The sequence below is a fragment of the Cryptomeria japonica genome, chromosome 7, assembly GCF_030272615.1.
Source record: "Cryptomeria japonica chromosome 7, Sugi_1.0, whole genome shotgun sequence".
Lineage (NCBI taxonomy): Eukaryota > Viridiplantae > Streptophyta > Pinopsida > Cupressales > Cupressaceae > Cryptomeria > Cryptomeria japonica.
Window position 1 is genome coordinate 518,653,132 of NC_081411.1, and position 22,606 is coordinate 518,675,737.

Below are 22,606 nucleotides of genomic sequence, written 5' to 3' on the forward strand. Positions count from 1 at the left end.
CATGCATTTTTAGACACCTTTCACGCCACATGGAGGTTAAGTTTGCTGGTTTTTAGGTTTATAACAACAAACACGTTTTTGCTAAAAAACCACGTTTTTCTTTATTAAAAATGCCACGAATCAGCAATGTTATGAATCGTTTTGGCTTGGTATGCTAAGGTATTGAGGTTAGAAAGAGTCTTGGCCATTTTCCATGCCATTTCTCATGCATTTGCTGCCACGTTTTTCAGTTTTTGCCATTTTTTCAAAAACGTGGCTAGGGTTTTGGAATACGGTTAATTTCTTTTTAAGAGATATTCTTCTTTATTTCAAAGATTGATTATCTTTTGGAGAGGCATTTTCACATTGGAGCAAGGTAAGATTTATTTTCTTCTTGTTTCTTTTTTCTTGTTTTTTTTTTTTTTTTTCTTTCTAGTTGTAAATTTGTAAATGGTTGGTTCTTCCCCAAAAATCAGATTTTGTGAGAGAGATTTTCCCTTTTGTAAAGCAATTTTAGAATTGCATTGTTCTTCCCCATTTTCCCTCTTTACTTGTATTCGGGATTTTAAAATCCCGATTACAAGTTGGATGAAAATCATTGTTCTTCCCTTACGGATAAAAGATTTAACCATCTTTTTTTTGAAATCCGGGTTGCAAGTTGAAAGTTCTTCCCATTTTTGCATTGGCAAAGTTCCAAGTGATCTTCTTGAAATTCATTTTTACCTATCCGCTTCCAATTCCCTCATCCGTACATACCATTTCATCCACTCATTTCACACTTTCATTCATTTTCCCCATTTAAAGTCTACCCGTGGTCAGCCATCCAGAACCCGAAATTGGTCCAAAATGCACTCAAAAAACACTTGAAATTGAGTTTTAAAAGTCCGATTACAAGTGCAAACTTGTAGTTACCCATTACGCATATGAAGTTGCATGTTTGTTCCCACATTTGCAAGTTAATGCTCTTGTTTTCCCCACACATGTAATGCAACTTCCAAAACCCGAAATTCACTTGTGAGCCCATTTTCGCATCAATTTATCCCTTCCCTTGTCAGTCCGGTTTGCACACACGATCTACCAAATCAATGGATTAAGGCATGGGCCTTATTTTGCAAGAAGATTTCAAGAATGAAGGATGATACAAAGAAGAGATACAACAACAATTCATGGTTGAGAGCATAGAATGCTTTCAAGACAAAGATGGTCATGACATGAAAAGAGGAAGGCAGCCCGTTCCCTCTTGAAAAGCTAGTATTACCCCAAGCAAGAAGACAAGGATGCAAGTTCCCGTTCCGGTTCAAGATGTCTTTACCAATCTAGAATACTTCAAGTTCTAGCATCCTGAAGCGACATGAAGATCATCACAGACAAAGGATGATGCAGTTAGAGTCGTGTCTTTAGACACATGGAATAGTTTTAGTTATGCATTTGTAATTTCGTTTTGACAAGTTACATGTAAAAATATTTTTTGTAAAATGCAAGTTACACATTACTTGCACTTTTGTAATTACATGTAAGACAACTACAAGTTGTGTCCGATTAGGACTGTAGTTGGAATAAGTCTTAGTTAGTTGGAGTAACTCTTAGTTAGTTAATGAAGTCTCAGTTAGTTATTGAATGAGTCTTGGTGGTTGAGAGAATCTCTCAAGTTAGTTAGGATCCTCCCACCTTTTTCTCAAGGCTCCTCTTCTATAAATACTGGAGGAGTCTATTGTAATATTTATCTTTTGGAAAGCAAGCAAAAACTCTGTCAAATTTATAGCAAGAAGTCTTTGAGCTTATGTATGTGAATTGAAAGTTTTGAAGAATAAGAAAGAAGGATTACTCAAGTTTTGAGTCTTTGAGCTACATGTTTGAGTTTGAATCTTTTTATTTCTTCTATGCAAAGTGTTTCTAAAGGAGCTTAGTCCAATCTGATTTGAAGTCTTTGAGCTGCAAGTAGAGAAGATTAATTAAAATAGGAAAATCTCTAGAAGGAGCAGCAAGTCTTTGAGCTTGCGTCTATTCTTGAGGAAAAATTACTGTTTGATAAGAAATAGCAGCAAGTCTTTGAGCTTGCATTAGTTCTTGTCTTTGTGTTAAAAGAATAAATTATTCCAGTCTTTGAGCTGTTATCTTTTATTCATTGTAAAAATTTAGTGTAGCAAAGGGTAGATAGGACTTCCAATAGTCAAGTCTTTGAGCTTGATATTGCTGTCCCGTCCCGAAGGAAGTGACGGAAGTCTTTGCGCTTTCAGGAAACTTCATTTCCTTTCTCTCATTTCACTTGAAAGTAGTTATTGCTGTTCGTTTTCAATCGCTATCCTTTTCTGTGAAGAGAAAAAGATATTGTCTTTCTTGAAGAAAGAAGAAAGATTGCTGTTCCATCCCATTTTATTTCAGTTTAGGTAGATAGGGGGAGCCTTCCCTTAATTAGGAGAGTTTTTACTCGTGTGCTGTGGTTGAAACCACCATTTTGTATATTTCCCCTAAGTGTACAAAATTTTCAACCAACACTGCCGTTTTTTATTTGTCAAGTATAGGTGTTTATTCTTAGCCAAATAAGGTCGATATTTTTATTGGCAACGTATTATGTATGATGAGATGGCTGTTTGATATTAAGGGGTGTGGCAATGTAAAGATGCATTTTTCTTTTCACTAGACTGGAAAACATATTTGGTGGTATTTTCAGATTCACATCTTCTATGAAGTTGACATGTTTTTGAAAATGTGAGCCGCTTTTATTTTACACTACTAATGAAAGTGATTTTAGAGTTCTGTGAAATACGTATTGCCAGGGATACAAAACGCGTTACTTCTGAATATTCAGGTTTGTGACTGCGCGAAATTAATGATGAAGAATTTCAAGGTTGGTGCGAATTGTCTTTGACATAAGAAGATGTATAGTGCTTTTTTTTTGAGGTGCTTGTGAGACGTGGTATTGAAGGCTTAAAAAATAGAGCTTAAAACAGATATATCATTCAATCGATTGAAAGTTTGTGAGATTTTGTTGCTGAAAAATGATATCGATATGATAAGAATCCTTTTGGAGGAGACCGTGTATGTGCAGAAGTGTTGTTAAGAATGAAAAACCAGAGTCGTTGTGGTAGCTGTATGAAGATTATTAGTGCAGTCAAAGTTCGATTCATTGTAAAATTTTCATGAGAAGAGTGTGTTGCTGTGTAGTGTATTTTGAGAGTTTTATGCACTGATGCATAAAACACTGAGCTTACAGTGTAGTCCTCTTTTTAAAAAAACTGAAAGTGGTTTTTATTGGGTTGAATGAGGTTGGAGCCTTTGGAGTCTTGAGTTGGTGCTCTTTTGTAATTCTGGGTTGGAGCCCATTCATTTTAATGGAGATTATTTGGCTGTGGTTTTTACTTGAAAGGGTTTTCCACGAGATAATCCTTGTGTTCTCTCAGTCTGATATGAGCTTCAATTTGTTTTGGCTATATTTGTTTTAAAAATACTAAAATACTGATTCACCCCCCCTCTCAATATTTTTGTTTCGTTTTTCACTAAGGGCATCAATCATGCAAAGCTGGACCGATTTCTTTTAAGGCAATGGCACCAAATGTTTACTGCTATATTTGATAAATTGAATATATAAAATAATAATACCGATGACAATGCATACTAGATACATAAGTAAAATATATCTGTATTCACACATGAAATTATTATAGAGAAGAAGACCAAAGATGGTGGGCCAAGGATTCCAGTTCATCCGACTATATTCTATTATCTTCCTTGGCTAACACAACATATTTAAAGGACTCGACGGTTGCCAAGAGGAACACAACCGTCAACCAACCGACACATAACTGGCAGAGAGTGACAACCCTCTTAATGCAAATAATTAATGCATTGGCAGATTACCAATATTATGGGAAATAACAATACTCATTTTATGTAGACTACAATTGTTTCCTAATGTGTTTTGTAATTTACCCATAAGAGGTTAAACCGTTTTACCAACAGTGGTGAAAGAGACCATGTAAAGGCAAAGTTACTTTTGTTGAATTATTGTCATTGATGTCTATATGACTCTTATGCAATCAGTGATCATCATAATTCCAATGCAAACAAAAGATCATCATTCGTGCTACATAGGCATTGAGATCAAGTTCAAATGAAGGACAAGCTTGATGCATGGTGATTGAGAAGAAATCTGCCTTGACTGGAATGAGTATTGAAGAAGCCAGCCATGCTATGACATGGATGCAATTAAAGATGTACCTCTTCATGAGAAGAGACCAATCCATTATTTACTGCTGCGTTTGAACTGGATGGCAAACAAGCGACTATGGTGTCTATCGAGTATCATTTAAGTAAGTACATTATTCCTAAACAATAATCAATGATAGCCAACAAAGAAATGTGGTGTTTCAGTTAGCAAATCAAATCAAGGAAGACAACAATATGCATTAACAAACAAGCGTTCAAGTTTTAAATGATAGATGCGTTTTGCTAAAAAAGAAAACAAGCCCAATGTTAAGAGATACGATCTGTCAGTAATTAACATGGATTAGTTTGTGAAGGCTGCAACGATAATTAATTAGATAGAATTTGAAATTTGTTAATAAGGACAAAAGACAACAGTTAATGAAAGGCTGCGGTAAATATTTGTAAGGACAGCAATTAACTTCAAAGTCAGCGATGACTTTTGAAATAGAAATGATTAGTTTTTGTAAATGGTAAAAAACAATGATCCTTTATGAACAGCTGCATCCTTTATGAAGCTTTGTATCATTTAAAAAATGATGTCTCTTTTCAAAGAAACAAAAAGATGTGCGAGGCTGTTGTTGTATTGTGTGTAAGAGCAGAACCGAAAGCTCTTCAGACTTAAGGATTCAAAAGAAGAATCAGTAATGAAAATACAACAGATATAGAGTAGACTTTGATGCTGACTGTGAAGAATATCATGTGCAGATTTTTGAAGGAAGAAATTATGAGTAGTTTGTGATCAGAATTTTGACAGTGAAAAGAAAAGTGTGGTAATCAGGTTAGTGAAGATTGGAGTCATCCATTGTTCTTGAAGAGATGAATTACAGAACGAGGGGTTGGTGCCTCTAGTGAGTTGGTGCTCACATAGTGAATGAAGGGTTGGTGCCTCTATTGAGTTGGTGCTTACAAATTGAATGAGGGTTTGGTGCCTCTAAAAATTGTAAAAGACTACAACATAAACTATTATATTATTGTTTCATTGCACATAAATCTAGCTTTGTTTAAAGTTGTTAAAATACTGGAAGTAGTGTTATACTGTTTAAACTGCGTGCTTAACAACTTTTACTGTTTGTCCTCTGGGAAAAGGACAAAATAGCTAGACATCCCCTTTTGGAATCTTCTATTTTGAGGTGCTTGGACATTTGTTAGGAGTTGTAAGATAATATATGACGGTTATGATAGTCATTATGGGTCTCTATGACAAGCATTTATGATAGAGACTCCTATATTGGTCCAGGGGTGTCCAAATTAGCTAGATGCCTTATGACAGTTGTAAGAAGCATCTATAAGAGTCCATATCAGGTGGTAGGTGTGAATTTTTCCAGGTGGTTTTGCTGCCTATTGTTTGGTGATACCACAATGGTATTCATCCTCATAAGTTTCTATAAATTGGGGACTAGAGCTAGAGTTTTTCATTCTATCTTGTTCAATGTGCAGGGTAATAGAGTGTTGCCGGATTTTATAGGGGTTTTACAGAGAAGTGTATTCCCGTTGTGGTCTTCATTGGATTAGTAATATACTTGCGTCTCTTTTTGTGGAGTTTTTTCTTGAAAGGGTTTCTACACGTAAATTTGGTGCTTCATGTCTAATGGTTTTTTTCTTGTTTTTGATTCTGCAATCACATTATTAAGGGTTACTCTTTAGTTTCAGATTTGCAATAACTTTCAGTTTAAGTTCATATCTTGTTTTACAACAAAGATTCCTCCTTGGTTAGTGCGGTGTGTTTCGTTCAAAGTTACAGGCTGTCTGGGAAGGAGTTATTGCGGGAGAATCATTTAGGTTTCTTGTTTGGTTTCAAAGATCAAAGCTTTGAAGAAATTTGTGAGGTCTTTGAAAGAAACAAATTTCAAGGGGCAATTCGTAGAGCTTCAATTAGAATTTGGTTGCCACCTTTAGGGAGACATTGAGTTGGACGAATTACCATTCATACTAATGCCATGTTGGATTAAAAGAACTTTTTTGTTAAGGGCAAATGTGAACTTCTATGTGATAGACGATTTCAAAGATATCTAGGGCTGTAGTGTGAATCATTTGTAGGTCGACGATTGCATATTTTGACCCTATCTTTGGTGTGAAAGTGAAATAGGTTATTGGAGTGAGCAAAGTTGGCTGAGGGTTTTAACAATAGATTGAGGCAACTAATATGACTTCTAATCGCCTTCTTTACCTAGTTGGACGTATCAAAATAATATTATTATTCTATAATGGTCATCTTAGTTGTCGACTTAGTTGCCTATTTAGTTTGTTTAGTGTAACTACTACTTCTTTTATTAGAAGGCGTAGTTAGCTTATTAGCTTTTTTTAAGTGTTTTAGCTTTTTAGCTTCGTGTTGAAGCTTTAGTTTAATGGTTTGTTCTTTTTAGAACACCATCTTGTAATTCTCTTTATATACATTGTATATTCGTAAATATAATAATTCAATTATTTTTCATAGTATCAGAGTGTGTCGATGGGATTTTTTAGGGTTTGGCGAATTTTTAGGCCTTCGTACCTGGAATTTTTTCCAAATTTTTTTTAATCAATTCTTTTTATGAAAAAAATGTTGGAGTTTTCTGGGCATCTTTTGTTGTTTGAAGTTTTTCGTGGGTCTGTTTTAGGGTTCAAGTCTGGAGGAGCTTTTTGCAGGCTTTATTTTCTCCAAGCTTGCGGATTTGTGGAAGTTATTTTTTTCACTGCTCCTGCGACCTGTTTCCATGTCTCGTGCGCGACCCTTTTCCTGTTTTTTTTCGTGGGTCTACGTGGATTTTCGTCGATCTTTTTTGAGGCTGCGTAAGGAGGTGGAACGACTCTTCTCTTTTCCGCGATGCATGGTTCTGAGAAAAATCGCGATTTTTTTTGTGCGGGTTCTACGCACGATGGCGGCGACGACAGTGTTTCCTTTTGCGTTGGGTCTTCTCTTTGTGCTTGTGCGTGTAGATGCATTATTCTTGTGTGAGTTTTTTTTCGTGAGTTCTTTTTGGGCATTTCTGGTGGTGATTTTCTTGTACGCAATTTTCCTGCTCAGATGTTTTTCTTCTCATTGCTAAAGCCACCGACGGTTTTATTTTATTTTATTTCGTGGCTCGAGGGATTTTGGCTGCATTTACTCTTATCTCCGTTTTTTTACGATTTCGTGGCTTATTTTTTTTGGTGAGATTTTTGAAGGTCGCAGATTAGGGTTTTTTGGTCCGAGGATTTTCATGGGCGGTTCTGGGAGTTTTTGAGTTTTGTGTTACTTCGTGGAGGTGTCTTTTTTCAGAAAAATCGCGAGTTTTTTTGAAATCTGCATTGCAACTTGGCTGTCGTTTTTCTATAGCCTACGCGATTTTTCTGAAGATCATACCTGTTTTGTTGGTCACGGGCGGCATTTGTGTGTTGAGTGACGAATTTATTTTGCGCAATTTTTTTTTAACTGAGCGAAGTTTTTTCTGTGGCGGGGGGGGACGAGGTTTGACTCCCGTGTTTAGTTTTTTTTGCGGTTCTGTGTGCTGCGTTGGATCTGTTTTTGAATGATTATTTGCTCGCGTTTTCGCGACCTACGTGATTTTTTTTTGTTTTTCCACAACCATGGTTCTGTTCTGCACAATTTCCGGGTTGCGATATGGTTCTCTGCACCCTTCAGATCCGTGTTTCTTGGTGTTTTCGGGTGCTGGTACATGCCTTGCATCCTCCGTTTTGTTACAGACTTCGTTGACTCATCAGAGGTTTGTTTTTGCATGGGTTTTAAATTGTGGTAATGATTATGGTTTTTTTAAATTTGTTTTTCCTCAAAAAAATAATTCCACGTTTTTTATATTTTTTTCCTAAAAAACAATTGCTGGGTTCTTATAATTTTTTCTCCAAAAAAAATTATTGATAGTTTTTAAATAATTTTTTGTCTTTAAAAATTTATTTTCGGGTTTTATAATTGTTGTCCCTTAAAAAATTATTTTCGATTTTTTCTGTACTGGGGTTTATAATTTTTTCCCTTAAATTTTTTTTTTTTTGTTTTCACAATTTTTTCCTAAAAATTTTTTTGTTGGGTTTTCACGATTTTTTCCTCAAAAAATTGTTTGCTAGGTTTTCACGATTTTTTCCTCAAAAATTGTTTGCAGGGTTTATAATTTTTTCCTTAAAAATTATCTATAATTCGCGATGTTCGCATGGGATTTTGGTTATTTTGGTTTTGCTGTTTTTTCCACAAATTTCGATGATTTGTAAATCTAGTTTTCAGGTTTTGATGGTTTTTTCCACAAAAATTGTGCTTTATTGCAGTCTGTTTTGAGTCGCACTTGGAATTGTTGGGGCGAACATCTGCAACCATGGTATCTTGTAGTCTATTTTGGAGTTCTTGGAGCGAACAGTGCTCAGTGCTCTTCTGCAAAAGTTTTTGCGGTTTTTGCTAAAATCATGTTTGTTGCTCATTGGAGGGTTTGCTAATTTTTCCTCAAAATCGTGGTTTCAGGCTCAGTAATTCGCCTGTGAGGATTACATCAGGTTGGACAGCTTCTAGGACTCTTGGTCATTAACACTTTGTAGATCCTGGGAGGGTCTCCATAGCAACAGAGTGTTCTTTGCATTTGTGATCAAAAGACTTGCAGTGTCTTCTGTAGGGAATTAAGTACGATGACCATTAGGGAGGGTATTAAAATAATATTATATCTATTCTATAATGCTCATCTTAGTTGACTTAGTTGTCTTTTTAGTTCGTTTAGTGTAACTGTTGCTTCTTTTATTAGATGTCGTAGTTAACTTTTTAGTTTTTAGCTTTTTAGCTTTCTTAAGCATTTTAGCTTTTTAGCTTCGTGTTGAAGCTTTAGTTCAATTATTTGTTCTTTTTAGAACACCGTCTTGTAATTCTCTTTATATACGTTGTATATTCGTAAATATAATCATGCAATTATTTTTCAAGGCGTGATAATCCCCTTTAGTAGAGCACATGTAGCACTGTAGGTATGGGAACTCATATGCAGTTGGTTGACTTTGTATACCTACTAGTGGCATGGGCATCAAAGACATTTTAGTCATTGTTTGGGTCGATTGAATTTAGGGAAGTGGTGTAGGGTTGTTGCAGAAGTTTACTGGCCATCTTCCATGTTGGTGCAAGCCTATAGTTAGATAAACAATCATTAACAAACTATAACAAAATTATGATGAGTACACCCTTCCTGCAAAAGAAAAGCTGAGCCCCATTCGACAAAATGACAACAAAGCGCAATTATCATTGAAGAGCTAGGGAAGAGTATGACCTCAGAGGTACATTGGTACCAACTGATCCTAAAGTGGTAGCTCCAATAGGTTGTGCTTATTTGACTGCAGTCGATAGTTTATAAACCTCATCTTTGTGTTGCTTCAGCTAGTGAGTTACAATAACTTAATGTTCTCTCGAGTTCTTGACTGTATGGACAAACTCTGTTTGCCACATACGAGTAAATGATTAAACATAGAAAGCAAATGCACAGAACATAATGGAAATATATTAAAGAACCAATTTGTGTATTAATTCAACAGTCCATGTACATCAAGTGCTTATAACATTACACCTAGATACGACTATCATGATGATACTAAGAAGGAAAGGTATGCAATATATAATACCCGAAGGGGTGCGACCAACCGTCGCGTCCAACTACCCTTCGGGACGACTAACTAACTGCCGTAACTCATTATTACCGACGACAAAATAACATAATGATTATTCCCGACAACAAACTCTTGAAGCTTCTTCTGAACTTTCTCTTGCGCAACCATTATTTTAGCCACTTTTGCTTTTAGTTGAGTGATCTCTTGTTCAATTTCTGCCAACTTAGCTGTTCAAACCTTTGTATGTAATGTTTTTTGAGACAACTCTTCTTGAACTTGTGATTGTTGTTCCTCCATTTCCTTCGACAAGGCCTCATTTCCCATTGCTGATTTTTCAGCTTCTTAGGATTCACTTTAGTGATAACACATTTTGATTTGCAACATAAGATAATGGTATCTAATGATTGTCAAAGGAGCACAAGACTACCAAAATTTTCCCATCCAAACCTAGAAGTGGAGGAACTCTAACTAGTAGCTAGTTATCTCGCACCTCAAGTGTACTCTTTGTTGGTGATCTATAGTTTATAAAGATGTGCACAAAATCTAAGTGGCAATCTTCTTTACCTAAGTTGCCGAATTGGGTATGGGAACGGGAACGGGTACGTGGGTATGAAACACTGGTACGGCATAAATTTTTTTGAGGGCTGGGTATGTTTTCGGTACGTTCATACAAAAATAATATATATATGTGTGTGTGCGCGTGCGTATAAATATATACACATATATATACATACATGCATATATACATACATACATATATATACATACATACATATATACAGACATACATATATATGTATGTAACTAAAAAATAGAATTAAGTTTAGAATGTCATATTCCAATACATATGCTAAACAAAACCACCATTACAAATTTCAAATTTTGAAACATAACATACTAATTTAAATTCAATTTTCAATATCAAAAAGATCAAACTAGAATCTCATGATAGATAAGTTATAAGTTCACTAATCAACATTGTAGGTCCTAAGAATATCGAAAAGATCAAACTAGAATCACTAAACATTTTGGAAACATTTTGTCATCTAAAAATGTGAACCCCGAAGGTACCCACAGGAGATTCATTTCAGAATCCGATTCCGGTACGTTTCGTACCCAGAATCGCCAGAAAAATCCCACGATTCAGCAACTTAGTTCTTTACCCAATTTCTTGATGCACAGGCCTCCTATAAAACTAAGAGACAATGCAAAATTTCCACTCTCTATGCATCAACCACATCCAATGGTGTGTGCCATAGGTTCTATGCGTTGAATGAATTGTTGCAAAGTACATAGTTGATTAGTAAGGTCCCACCAAGGAAACTGTGCTAATGTGGAATCTGTTTGTGGTAAAGGTCTACTCAACTTGGGATGTGTTAAAGTCAAAGTTAACTCCATTTGAAAGTGAGGCTCCTCTATGATAAGTGACAACCACTTCACTCGTTGAAGTGGTTTTGAATGTGTACCTATTTGGTGGAGTGTGGGTAGAGAATGAATGGGAATTGGAGGTATCTTCAATGTATCTTTTGGAACACCCTATTGGTCAAATCATTCTTCTATGTGGCAGGCCTCTACTCGTAGGATTGGTTTTAGGGAGTAGGGAGGAACCATGTACTTGGCTGCTCGTGATCTCTTCTAGTTCATCCATTTTTAGCAATCTCTTTTTTGAATGTAATAATCTCGAACATATTTTTCCGTTGCCGTGTGGTACTATAGTTGTCCTTTGGTGTCTCTTTTGAATTTTACATCATCAAATTGAGATCCTAGAGATTTCTATCGAAAAATGCATGGCCAAGATAGATTGTAGGATAGTTTTAACTTTTACCCGTAATTCACCATTAGATACTTCCCAAGCATAGATCATATAGAAAATAATCCAATGATGTGCAATGCCATGTAGAATCCCTTGTGTTAAACTGGCTAGAACTCATGGATTCTTGTAGATAACAATTCCTTGCAATTATAAAATTCTTCTTTGCTTAACCCAATAATATAGTTGGTCATCCAAAATGCAATATTTGAAGCCTAAGTGACTACAACTAACTTGCTCTTGTTGGGGTCCCTTATGCACTGACATTCTTTTGTAGCCAAATAAATTGAAATAATCTTTTTTCATTCCCCAATCTCCTTTGGCCCACATTTTGGATATCTTCTCACTAACTAAATTGGTCCTGCATAAAGTTTGAACGAGATCCTTTTGTAACATTTATGCTTGAGTTTGGTTACTTGTGGGATTTTGAATTGATGGTCATGTGGAAGGTCCCTTAAACACTTTAGAGATGTTGGTGGGGGTATACGTGATTTTTTTTGATCTCATGGTTCATATGTTGTACAAATGATTCCTGCCTATCCATCACATAGCAGCCTTCAATTCACGCCCTTCTAGTTTATTTCCTACCATAGATGTAATTTTGTGGCTTTCAATTTCTCCCAATTGAGTGTTTTTGGTATTTCTTGTCTTTGCCATCACCTATAGGTAAACTGGAAAATTGCTTGTGATTCTTGTCAAAGAGGTTGGAGGAAGTGCTAGGTGTAGCCAACTTTCTTGTGGTGTACGTTACATCCCAAATGCTTTATCTAGGGTTGTCTTTTGGCCTTCCAACAAAAGATGATGTTCTTGTGGTTTACTAATTTTCTCTCTTTTGAGACATGACAACATTAGCAAAACCAAATTTTTCAACAGAAAAACATCACCCTAGATTGTTTGATGTTTGGCTTCTTGCTTTTGGTCCTTGGATTTTGGAGGTTTGGTCAAAACCTTGGAAATGCTAGTTTACTTATTGTTAGCATTTTAATTTGCACTTCTTGGTGCAACACAAAATGGAACAGATGTGTTGTAGAATCACTCTTCAAATTAGCAGTGGAAGCTCTATACAAAATGAAACTAATATAGTGTAGACAATATGCACTTGCTAATTACAATTTTTACATTGCCTTTTAGGATGCTTCACTTTTATGTTGAATAAAATTAAAAGCGCTTTTTGGGTTCAGCTAGGGCAAAATGTTGAGATTCTCATCAACTCAAGGCAAATTGTCATGCTCCCTTTTTCAAAATTATGGTATTAACTAATAATTAAATTTAAGCTGTCAAAAAAAGTAACTTTATATTAAAATACAACTTATATTACTTTTTTAAAAGGTCATTATAAGTGATTAAATTAAAAGCGCTTTTTGGGTTCAGCTAGGGCAAATGTTGAGATTCTCGTCAACTCAAGGCAAATTGTCATGCTCCCTTTTTCAAAATTATGGTATTAACTAAATAATTAAATTTAAGCTGTCAAAGAAAGTAACTTTATATTAAAATACAACTTATATTACTTTTTTAAAAGGTCATTATAAGTGATTAAATAAAATATTGCTAGACCCAATGCTCAAAATGGTGAGTAAAAGAGACACTTATATTTTTACAATTTTGAGAAGATTATTATAAAGTAATTATTATTTTATTTCCTCAAAAGGTTATAGGAATGTTTTCAGAAATGGTCTTCTTGCTTTTTGGAATAATTTAATTTTCTCAAAAATGAATGTGTATTCTCTTCTAGTGGATGAAAACCCTTTGATTTGTGGCAATTTCCCCAGCGACGAAGACAACTGCCTGAACAAACTAAGGAATCTTTACAGTATATCCCACTTATAAGTAGCCTATGCATGGAAGCCAATTTATAGCTTCTAGACATTGTATATGCTAAGTGGGAGGTGCTCTTTACAAAAGGTAAACATAAGAGTGAGGCCAATTACCAAGCCATTCTGCAATTACCAAACTGGTGGGAGATCATTTGTGTCTTTGGAGTTTCTTGAATAAGCATGGTTCTAGATTATTTGTGACATTCACCAAAGGAGAAATCTATTGTAGGAGAAATTCACTTGCCACTTTTTAGTTTTATAATTAAATGTGTTAAACTTCATTTTGTTATATTCATCTTGCATAACTACAGTATTGAAACTGCACTTTTATAGGCATTGCCTATGATTATTTATTTGATGAATGCTTTCGTGTGATGCGATTTGATAACTAGCCCTAAGTAGCTAATAAGTATAAAAACAGACATGTACAAGTTGATGGAGATACTTTACAAATTTTCCAATAATATGGTGTCTATGTATGCAGTTCCTAGATTGGATAAATTTACTTGCATGGAAGATGAATGCTGGCCTGGAAAGATTTATCCAGAAGAAGGAAATATTATTTTGAGTGCAGGGCGAAAAGCAATTAAGATTACTGTAACTAATATGGCAGATCGACCTATTCAGGTAGTTTCTTTCTTTTAGACAAACGTGCAGGCAGCACAACACATAAAATAGGGGAAAAAAAAGACACCTTTATGTGTGAATGCAAAATGTGAATGTGCACTCACCAGGATGTTCATTTCTTTTCATTCACATTTACTGTTACCACTTGATGTATTTGCACATGCACATATAGCTAGTACAAGTTTTTATATTGTTTTAGCTAATTTTTCTTACTGATAATAGTTCTAATGAGTATGATTTCAAAATAATTTTTGATTGTTATTTGAAAACTAGTACACATATTAGATATGTAAGTGCTAAATACAAGGGGAGCGTTGAACAAAATAGCCCATCCTTACATATCACTACAGGAAAAAAAAGCTTACATATGGAAGGATATTAAATTGATGGAAAGAGCATTAAGTCATATTCATGGAAACATAGTCAAATGGGTTGCATCCTTGTGGTATTTCTCATTTCAAAATACCAAATGTCACTAATATTTCATGTATACTGATTGCAGTTATAAGTATCAATTCAACATTAATAATGACTAGGAGGTAAGGGCCATTTCGATTAGTGAAGCCGCTAGGGGTGAGGAAGAAGCTTAAGGCTTGTGCAATGTGTACAATCAAGCTCCATGAATGTTGGCATCGATTGAGATTTTGTATTGAGTTGTTAGGCATCTGGCTGGAGGGATCATTTCGGCATGGTCCGCTATTATCTCAACAATTTTTTAGTCAACCGTCTCTGGGAGTAGCATGCCATTTACTACTTTTAAAGATTTTTGTGTTGGTCCACCATTTTGCTAAAAACGTGAGCCCATTTGTTAATAGCTACCATTTTTTCAAATTTTTTTGTTACACTGAGGAGTCTGGAGAGAAAACTCACTACATAAGGGTTATAAACTTTCTTTTTCTCAATAATTTTGTGAAGCTTCTCAATTTCTTGGGTTATATCCATAATTACAGAGAGAAGAAACTGTTGAAGGTTGTTTGCAGCTATGTTGGACAAAGGTTAGGCTTGAGAATCTTACAAGAGTGGGGGATAGGGTGTTGTATTGGTGTTCATTGTGATGAGGATTGGACCAATTGAAGTGTAAGGGAACAGAGAAATGAATTGGATGGGAAGGCTCATGTGTCAAAGAGACAAAATAAGATTGTTTTGGAATATTGAGATGAGTGGGATTAACTCCAAACCTTGTCAAAGTTGGGAGTGAGGGAAGGGGGCATTTTTCCACCTTTGAGGTCAAGATGAATACGATTTTGAGATGGACAGGGCCTTGCTACCTAGACTAGTTTGAGAATGGAACAGACTTGCCTTTGGGATTTTTAACAGTTGTTTTCACTATGTGGGTGTGATTAAGTTCATGAGGAGCAGACATTTGTTGGTTTAAAGAGATAATGCAATTGGTGCCAGGGAGGATGATTGATTCATTTTCCTCAAGATTGATGGGTTCTTCTTGTTTCATTGCTGCCTTCTGATTGTCTTCATAAGATTTGGGGCTTTTTCCTCTTTTTTCTTCTATTGTGTACCTTCAGACATCCCTGTGATTTGGAGTTGCTGCTTTTGAAAGTGCCCTTTCATTCATTTATATATTTTTTTGTGTCAAACTTCCTTCCCATTGTATTCTTAACCAAGAGTTTCATCTGTGATTGCAAAAGATTAAGAAGTCAATCACAAATCTCTGAGATAGATTTATTGGAGTTGAACAGCCACTGCATTTACTTTATAGAGAAGAAGTTGGGCAATTGAGAGATGGCTTGAAGTTATAGAACCTTTGGTAAGTGTGTTGTGTTAAGGGCTGATTTATTAAGTGTTACTGATTGCCTTGGACTTCAAAATTACGTTGTCTTATTGCTCTCACTCCATTCTGGAAAGAGTTTATTTGTGCCTATAGTAGTCCTATTTAATTTGTTACATGACACTCCTTTTTATGCCATTAATATTGTGATCCCACTAAATCAAACAAATCTTGGAATGGATTTTCCTTATATCTGGTGGATAATAGTAATACTATTAATGTCAACCAAATTAAAGTTTAAACTCTTTCCGTCAAGATTGCTGTTTTTGTCTAGTTGTGGAGTTTGTATGAAGTGTTGAATGAACGAGAGATTAGTGGTTCATAAGTGATGAATTGATTTGTTTGGGACAGAAAGTTGACAATATGGATTGAAGGCATAGTTAAGAGAGGTATATAGGTATTCTGTAAAATCCCTCACTGAATTTTTTACCAAATTTATATCTTTCCAGTGGATAGTTTGTCACATAGTTGAACTACTCGCCAAAAACAAAAACTCGCCAAGGCCTGAAGAAAAAACTCGGCAAAACTCAACAACTTAAAAATTTGCTTAAATTTAATTAGAAATGCATTTTTTTTGGCAAAATTCAGTGAGTAGATGCATCCAATGAGTCAATAAATGAGTACACAAAAGAAACAAGCCGAGTCTAGATATATTTGATTGATTAAAATGCAAATTGGGTAGAAAATGGCGTCCGCTTGTGGAATGTTGATGGCTGATAGACTGAAACAAAATGAAATAGCAAATTGTTTTTGTAAAACTAAAAATAAATACTACATCAAAACATTTACATCTTCCTCTTCCCAGCTCTAGTGAAAACTAGGTGAGAGATAGAACTAGAGGGTCTAGTCCTAGGAGTTCGATGTGGCTCCTCCACCTCACCAAAATGAGGTTGAGGGTAGCACCCCTCGCGGGGGTCTGAGGGTGAGAGAGAGAGGGGTAGAGAGATAGGTCTAGATCTTGGGGGAGAGAGGAGTAAATGGTAGAGAGAGGGGATAGAGGAAGAGTGATAGGGAGATAGATAGGCCTAGAATTCGGGGCAGATAAAGTGAGTGAGATAGAGAGAGCTAGAGAATGCTGATATTGAAACCACTCTCAAACACCCTGCCAATATATACATGAAATGTGACTTATACTTAAATGTTATATTTCATGTATATATTCTGATGAAGAGAATGAGACTGACTCAAAAAAAAAAATTTTAGATAATTTTTTGACATGTTTGGGCCTTTTTTTTTTTGCAACTGAGTTTTTGTCGAGAACTCGCTGAGTTTTTTTGAAAAACTCGCTAAAAACTCGATGAGTTTTTCCCAAAAACTTGGCGAGTTTCTTTTGGGAGTCAATGGTGTAAATACTCGCCTAGCAAAAAAACTTGCGAGTTTTTCAAAACTCGCGGAGTACTCTTCGAGTATTCCATTTATGTAAGTTATATTTCCCAAGAGATGGGTGTACATTTATGATGACCCCTTCCTAAATTCATACATGAGACATTAAAAATGCACTGTTTTTTGATTAGTAAGTTTGTTTGATGATGGGGTTTTCCAGTTTTCGCACATAGCTTTTATCATTATGCTAGAAATTCATACACGAGACATTAACATATGTATAGATAGATAATAACCATATATTACAATCAATCCTATGCTGTTATAACAAAGATACATTGAATCAATTGCTGATCTTACAAGCAGATACACATTCAGCCTCGTCTGAGTTAGAGCAACAACCAGACGTCTTTTATGGATAGTCTCTTGGATTGCGTCGATTATGGATAGTCACTTGGATTTCGTCGTTCTCGGAAAAAACTCAGCTGCATTAAAAAAAGATGCAATCCAAGTGACTATCCATAATCCAATTTAGCACAAATTTAGTGGCTCAGGCTAACTTTACACTGCAACTTATAATCAACAAGATGCAAAAAGTATGAACCATGGAAATTCATCAAACACCATTACATTCTCCATTGAAATCAAAACACTTTATCCAACAATTGAGAAATTGGAAGAACACCATGCAACAAGTTGAAATAAACATGAATCCACCATATCTTCAGTGAAATCAAATTTTATTTCTCGAAGTCTTACAACAATGTCTTCTCCTTCTACTACTCTAAGGAGCAAGAGCTCTTCACTTCTAATGAGTCAACTATCTAATGAATTACAAATGAGAAGGCAGGGCCTTTTATAGAGATCCTCCTACAAATGAATGATCAAGATTGATTTGAAATCAAGGGCCAAGATTACACCATGTAAACCCTAATTAGGGTTTTGACCAAAATGAACCCTTTGTGGCACCAAGTAGTGGGCCTGCCAATTAATAAGGCATCATGCCCATCATGAATTTCACAATGCCCTAGGCTACTAACCTCATTTCTAAGTTTGAAGGATAAAAATCCTAAAATAGACAATACATGCTTCCAGACTTGGCCAAAATTTGGCTGTTTCTCTTTCATTTCTTCATATCAATTCTCTAGGTTTTCTTGACACATCACCAAATATCCATCATTCCATTCTTTTGCACGTGCATTCTTTGTTCTATCATTGCAATCTCTTCCGTGGATGATAATATTATCCACTCAATGATGTCCTCTCAGCATCCAAAGTCCTGCTTCTTGCAATGTACCTAAAAGAAAAGTTTGAGGACTTAGACTCGCCGCGGACTCGACAGCCCAAAAATTGGATTCAGACTTAGACTCGGGAAAGGACTCCGCAAAAAAGAAAACCTTAATTTTACAAAAAAAAGGAAAAATAAATTAATGCATTTATAGAACATAAGAGCCATAATTGAAACATGATACATTTCATATGATCCCCAAACACTCAATATTTGAAATTTCATCTTCATATACTCATAGTTTCAAACTTTAAAATGTATAAAAGCAGCATAAGTTTATAAATGTTAACAAAATTACATATAATGATATGTCCAAATGTGAAAAACAACAAACTAAAGAGTATAGCTCAATTTTTCAGGCCTTGAGCTAGTAGTAGTAGGTGTTGAGGTATCTAAATGGTGAGATGATTTTTCTTCAAAATCAAAGTCCTCATCTTCGTCCTCCTCCATTTCATCGAATCCTACTGCTTCTGCTTCTTGTGCTGCTCCTCTCTCTACTTCTGCAAGATCTTCTTTGGTAAGGAGGATATCATCACCATCATTTTGTTCATTGATGGTCCAATCACCATATGGATCAATTTCATCCAAGTCAATGGCCTCATGTGAAACATCCCCTCCTTTCTAGTGCGAAGGCAAAGGTTGTATCGAACGAAGACAAGATCATAACCTATTTCTCTTCTTTGTGTGAATGCTCTCAAATAAACTCCAATTCCGTTCACACCCAGAAGCACTACATGGCTGGGACAAAACATGGATGGCTATCTTTTGAAGATTAGGCATGCCCGACACCATAATTCTCCCACCATAAATCTACAAAAAAACATTTAGAAATATTAGAATTGAGAAAAAAATGTAACAATCAAGTTTCTAGTTTTTTTCTTGTAGTATTGAACTAAATTTTTTACCTGGTTGTTGTTTTCCTCTCCTATCAATTGCTTGTTGTGAAGAGAAGAGTCTCCCCTCTACAACCTTGTAGATCTTGAACAATGAACATTTCCAAATTCATAAATAGATAGTCAAACTCAACAATGAACATTTCCAAATTCATTAATAAAGATATAGCAAATGTCAAATCTCAGCTCCAACTCATCAAGAACCTTGTCTCTCAACTCAGGATCAGGTGCCATCTTATCTATGCATGCAACAACACCTGCCATGACCTCCTCATTAGCCCCTAAATGAATCGGAGAAGTAGAATTTCGGGTTCAAGAAGTAGGCGAAGGCATGTATCGGTTGGTGGAGTTGGTTTGTCCACCTATAATCAATGATGTGCCACAGGATTTCACATTTTCTTGTATTTCCGCCATAGTAATGTGAAATGGCCTCTTTGGCCCTATCCATGGCCTCATAAATGAAGTCCAATGGCATGCCCTCTCCATCCACCATATGAAGAACCCTTACCAAAGGTTTTGTCACCTAAAAAAATGAAACAAATTTTAAATCAATACAAATTAACCCCTAAAAAAATTAATCAGCAAATAGATTATCTTGTATAAAGTTTACGTTTGTGTTTGTTACTTGCCCCATTCAACTCCTCTCCACTTTTGGGGTACCCTTCATAAAAAAACAATGCTTACAATCTTCTCCGCTTCAGCTCTTTTGGAGTATGCAAACTTCAACCAAGCATCAAACACAAACATTTGCTTAAGATGAGGAATGGCACCAAGAATGCTCTACAAAGTGAGGAAGTGGCTAGCAAATCGTGTCACTCTAGGTCACACAAGGTCCTTGCCATTTGTGTGTTTTCTCATCAAAGCAAGGACCCAAGTATGGTTGTAGATGAATTTGGTGACATTTTTTGCATCGTCAACCACCCTTTTCACCCATCCAATCTTCCCGATGTCCTCTAACAACAAGTCCAAACAATGTGCAACACAAGGACTCCATGTAATTGTAGGATGCCTCTCCATAAGCATTCTACCTACAATTACATATGCAACTGCGTTGTCTGTGATAATTTGGATAACATTCTCAACTCCGACTTCTTGGATCACCCCATCCATTAGATTGCACAATGTTCTTGCATTTTTTATTTCATTATGAGTTATCAATAGACTTTAGGAATACCATTTCACCATTTCAAGCCACCAAGAAGTTGAGGAGAGTCCTATCCTGTCCATCTATCCATCCATCTGATAAATTGCTGCATCCTTTTCTTCTCCAAAATATTTTTTGATAATCAACCACAACTTGTGTATTTTTGACGGCTTGCTCTAGCAATTGCTCACTGAAGTCTCTACCTGTTGGGACCTTAAACTCCTTACCTGCAATTGTAAATACATTAACCAAACCTTCCCAATACTCATTGTTCACTGCATTGAAAGGTAAATTATTGTAATACCAAAAGTTTGCTGTTGCTATCCTTGCTCATGTTTCTCTCTATTCCATCCTATACCTTCAAGTGAAGGTTGTTCTCTTGGAACATTGCATGGAACAAAGTAATTAGGGTCTGATCTAAGAGGAGTCTCACTAGCCTCACCCTCATTGTCACCAAAAGATGAAAGTGGTTGATGTAAACTTGGGCTTTCGCACAAGGGGACCTGAAGTGGACAGTGTGGGATTCATTGTAGTTGCTATTGCTTCTTTCGTTTTGTACCTTTCTTCCTTTTGCATATCATACTTAGCAAGAAGGGCCTTCATCTCTCTAATAATCTCCGACATTGTTCTGTCACATATCTCCACATTTTGTCTAGGTATTTGTGCAAGGTGGTATTTTAATCTATTGATTCCACCAGTCATCCATTTGCCACAAACTGTACGAGTGACCTCTCCCTTTTTGTTTCCCAGTATCCCATACTTCCATGCTTTACCTTTTTGTCCTCTTGGCTTTGGGGTTACCCTTGGAGTTGAACTTGCCATTGCTGTTTTAATATGAAAAAATTAAAAAACCAGCAGAATTTTGTGGAAAATCAACAAAAATAATGATAATGAATCATTTGAAAAAAATAGTATTCGAAAACAAGAAAAAAACATAAGGAAATAAGTTAGGAAGGGAAATAGATTTTTTTTTGGCAGCATACTCCCTTGTTTTTCAAGATATTTTTGATTTTCAAAAGATGGAAATGAAAAAAAAAGAGAAGAAAAATCCTTACCTAGATCTCTTTTGCTGTTTTAATCTTGTTTCCTCTCCTCCTTCAAACCCTACAAACCTGTTTTGAGTAGTTACAAATGACAAATGAGAAAAAAAAAATGACTAAAAACGTTTGACTGGGTGGGTGAAGCTGCGTTGAGAGTCTCTGCCACGGACTCGGGAGTCTTGACATTAGACTCGCTCGAGTCCTTGTCACAGACTTGGGAGTCTATGCTGAGGACTCTCCTGGACTCGGCTCGCGAGTCCGTGGCGATTCAACTTGGCCTGCCACCAGACTTGCGAGTCTTAGTGAGTTTGAGGCGAGTCCACCGAGTCTGAAAACTATAGCTGAAAAAGACAAGGAAGTGTTGTGAAATACAAGTATCAATCAAGTTCATAGTTAGCAAAATGCAAAATTTGAAGGATAAAGCAATAAGCACAATGCATTTCTCAATACATCAAAATCCCGATTCTCAACTTGATGACAATATTAAGACTGTATCCTGTCTAGGCTGTATATTCCTTAAGAATCCATTTCCTGCATAGTCATTTCATTACTTTCAAAGATCAAAATCCAAACCGACAATACCTTACAACTCATTCCTTAGGGTCGGGAGACAACACAGAATGCAAAAGACTTGGCTTATTCGGCAAAAAGAGGGGGTCCCCATTTGCAATGGGGCGATGTGTGAAAACGTCACAAGAAGCACTAATTCCACTTTTATATTTTTCAAAACTTTCCCAAAGGCCTTTTCAAATTCTCGCTTAAAATAATATTTCTTTTTTTTTTTGCTTTATTAAATTAATTAAAATAAAGTTATCCATAAAATGTTACTTTATTGGACAACTTAAAATATTGATGATTTATTAATGTCATTATTGATGTGTTTATCAATTGGTATCAATTCAGTTGTATGTGAACATGAAGCTATTGCGTATGTTACATGAAAATCCTGCAAGCAAGCTACATGTTAATCTGCAAAACAGAAAATTAGTACAATCACATTTATGCAAACTGTATGACAAAATGTTCATTGGATAGAATGACAAAAATTTGGTGTGGGGTCCAGGTGGGTTCTTACAAATTAGGCTGAAGGGTCATCAATGAACTTACCCTCGAGAAGGGGATATGCCATTGGAGTTACCCTTGTAGCATATTTGTAAT

The 22,606-nt window shown here is 35.8% G+C and overlaps 1 protein-coding gene across 2 annotated transcripts in view; it reads left to right on the top strand.

Annotated features, from left to right (window-relative positions):
- LOC131061660 (urease) overlaps nucleotides 1–22,606 on the top strand; it is a 190,177-nt gene that overhangs the window by 71,503 nt on the left and 96,068 nt on the right. The window contains exons 1-2 of one of the 2 annotated variants that reach the window (XM_057995467.2): nucleotides 6,854–7,116; nucleotides 13,835–13,977. In XM_057995467.2, coding sequence (XP_057851450.2) covers nucleotides 6,879–7,116; nucleotides 13,835–13,977 — 381 coding nt within the window. In that variant the 5' untranslated portion in view covers nucleotides 6,854–6,878. Of the gene's footprint in view, nucleotides 1–6,853; nucleotides 7,117–13,834; nucleotides 13,978–22,606 lie in introns of those variants that run through there. The other variant, XM_057995465.2, reaches the window with a different exon arrangement.